We start from the raw sequence: 2,914 nt of genomic DNA, 5'->3' as shown, positions 1-2,914 counted from the left end.
CAGGGCAGCTCCCCCTGCACAAGGGAGGCACAACCCCGATCAGCCCATTATCCCCCCAGATTCGGAGGGAGGGGCCCTCCATAGATCCAACCAGCCTGCACCCCCACCCACACCGCTCCCGGCTCCTCGGGGCTCGTCCTGCACCCCCATTCCCCTGCAGCGCCCGGCGTTGCTCCATCTCCCTCTGCGGGGACCCTGCTGAGACATGCTCACCCCGCCAGCACCCTGGGGTGCCCCGCACCCCGCCAGGCGCCACATGATGCCGGTTCCTTCCCCTCCCCTGGGGAGGGCCCTGGTTTCTGCATTGGCGCTGCGGGGTTTCACTGGAACCAGTTTAAAAGCCAGCGCTGGTGCTGGGCGAGCCGGGGCGGTGAGGATGGGTGTTCTCCGCTGGCTCACGGCCTCTGCGCTCTGCATCGCCGCCTGGGGTGAGTCTGTCCCGCTCTGGCACTGTCCCTGCTGGGGACACCCTGGGGACGGGGGCTGGGGTCACCCAGGCAGGTCTCATTGCTGGGCTGGGTGGGTGGTTTCTTGCTTGTTAAGTCCCCAAATTTGCAATGTCCCCCAAGAGAGAGGAGAGTTGGGGAGGGGTGGGAAAGCAAGGGAGGGATGAGGGATGCGCCTGGAGGGCTTGGCAGGGCTGGGGGGGTGAAAATAAGGCTAAATGGAGCCAGATGAGCTGTAACCCACACACAAGCCCAAGCTGTTTCCTTGTCTTTGCTGCCTGCAGCTGGGCAGCTGTCACTGGGAGCACTGGGAGGGGATGGGGGCGGTGGGGGGAACCGTGCCCACCCCTCAGGACCCCATTTCCCAGCTGGGTGTAAAGCCAAGCAGTGTTGTGGAGTTGCTGGATCTGTTGCTCCTCCTGCCCCAGACACCCTGTGTGGGTGCAATGGGCACCCATGGGACGGCCTGGGGTGCAAGTGGGGGGGTGCTGGTCCCATGGGTGCCCCAGGTTTCAGGTGCAGAGGCAGAACCGGGCCCAGTCGGGTTGCCGGGGGCTGCGGGGTCCCTCCCAGCGAGGAGGGAGATGCCGAGGGCCGGGCCGGTTCCCAGCGGCGGGTGTGTTGGCGTGGGGTTGCACAAGCCGGGAGCCCGCGGGGCGGCTGGAGATGTCAGCGGGAGATGCCAGATGGGACCGGTCGGCTCCCTGGCACCCTCAGCCATGCCCGGCTTGTTGGGACAGCTGTATCCTTGGGAACGTGAGCCATGGCTGCCAGCCCTGGGGTGACACAGCCTCCTATGGGGACATCACCCCAACAGCCACCCTGGGGGGTTGTGGCGTGTGCTGACCCTGGATCTGGGTGTCAAGGGCGACAAGTGGAGCTGCTTTCAGCCGAGTTCTCCCAGCCCCATGCAGGAGGGGCTGCAGGGATGGGGAGCACTGGTTTTGGGCAGCCTCCTGTCCCCAGCTCAGTTGTAGTGACAGCCCCCACTGACCCCCCCCTGCTTTGCCTTCCAGGACTGGACTATGTGCTCTCCCGCCCACCCCCTCAATTCGGCTCCATCTACCATGTCCGAGGTAATGGGACCCCGCAGTGTCCTTTGCCTGGAGGGGGAGCGGAGGATGCTCAGCACTGGGCAGGACCAGGCTGTCCCAGCGCCAAACTGGGGGGGACAGCAGCTTGGTCAGCTGTGGGTCTGCATGCTCCGGGGGGCTTGGGGAGGGATGTCAGGATGCTGAGGCCTTGGGGCTGACCCGTGTCCCACACCTGGGGCCTCTCAGGTGTCATTAACCTGCCCTACGCTGAGATCGAGGAGCCCTTTGAAGCCTGGTACAACCTGACGGGAAACAAGAGCCGGATCCAGTACTACGGGGGTAAGCAGGCGGGTGTCCGGTGTGGCCCCATGCAAAGGGAGGATGCAGGCAGGACCACCGTGCCTCAGTTTCCCCTTCCCACTGGCGCAGGGCAGGTGATAACGTACCAGCTGGGAGGGGTGAAGCCCTACGGGATGCAGTACAAGATCACACCAGAGACCACCGAGAAGAAGGTGAACACCAGGGCATGTTTCCAGCTGCCCGGCTCCAAGGAGGACGTGGTCAAGGCTCAGAGCGTCTTCCCCAGCATGGACGGCTTCAAGGTGAGAAGCGCCGGAGCATCTTCAGGTGGGGGTGCTGGGCGGCTGGAGGTGCTCCTCTCTGTCCTGGGGGTGTGCGGTGCTGGGACAGGCCAGGACATGTCCCCACACGCCCCGGGGCACAGGGAGGGTCATTTCCCCGCCCGGACCGGGGCTGGAGCGCCGGCTCCTTTCCCAACCCCAGCAGCCGTGTTGGGACGTGTCGCAGCCCACAGCGCCGGTGTTTCGGGACGGCTCGGGCAAGTCGCTGCACGGCGGCTCAGCTCCCGCCGGCCCCCGACTCCGGCAGAGCTCCGTGCCGCACGTGAGCGGTGGGGACAGCAAGGTGCCACCAAGCTGGGCACGAGCATGCATGGCGAGAGCTTGGAAACACACAGGGAAACACCCAGAGGCTTTGGGAGGGGGGTGCAGCCAGACACCCCCACTCTGGGTGCACATACAGTGGGACGCCTGTCCTGTGTTGCACCCCAAATCCCAGCCCCATGCAGCGGATCTGATCAGAGAGCCCAGTTCACAGTGCTGTATGTGCACTGGGAGCAACGGGATCCTGCACTGGGGTGATGTGGGGTCCCCTCCCTGAGGCCGTGTCCCCCCAGTTCCTGCGGGAGGAGTACTACCGGGGCCGGTACTGCGCCGTCTGGCAGAACGTCACCCGCTGGGCGCAGAAGAAGAACGTCTACACCCTGTGGGTGACCAACTCCAGCTGCGGGGTGGCCCCCGTCCACTACGAGATGCGGGGTTACAACAGCCTGCTGGGGTCCCACTACGACAAGTACGAGATCGCATACGCAGAATTCGACAACAGCTTTCCCCCCTCCATCTTCGACATCCCCAT

General features: G+C 65.1%; 1 protein-coding gene across 1 annotated transcript; it reads left to right on the top strand.

Annotated features, from left to right (window-relative positions):
* Nucleotides 1-220: 220 nt before the first annotated feature.
* On the top strand, nt 221-2,909 carry LOC309451824 (uncharacterized protein; the record flags this gene model as incomplete). The annotated part of the gene is made up of 5 exons (XM_082076520.1): nt 221-428; nt 1,463-1,522; nt 1,727-1,819; nt 1,910-2,082; nt 2,676-2,909. Coding segments are annotated over exons 1-5 (732 nt in total), but the record flags the coding sequence as incomplete, so codon positions are not given.
* Between the last annotated feature and the right edge of the window lie 5 nt (nt 2,910-2,914).

The sequence above is a fragment of the Streptopelia decaocto genome, assembly GCF_964273445.1.
Source record: "Streptopelia decaocto genome assembly, contig: HAP1_SCAFFOLD_2429, whole genome shotgun sequence".
In the NCBI taxonomy this organism is placed as follows: Eukaryota; Metazoa; Chordata; class Aves; order Columbiformes; family Columbidae; genus Streptopelia; species Streptopelia decaocto.
The sequence above is the reverse complement of the archived record's forward strand: the minus strand, read 5'-3'. Positions and strand labels throughout refer to the sequence as shown.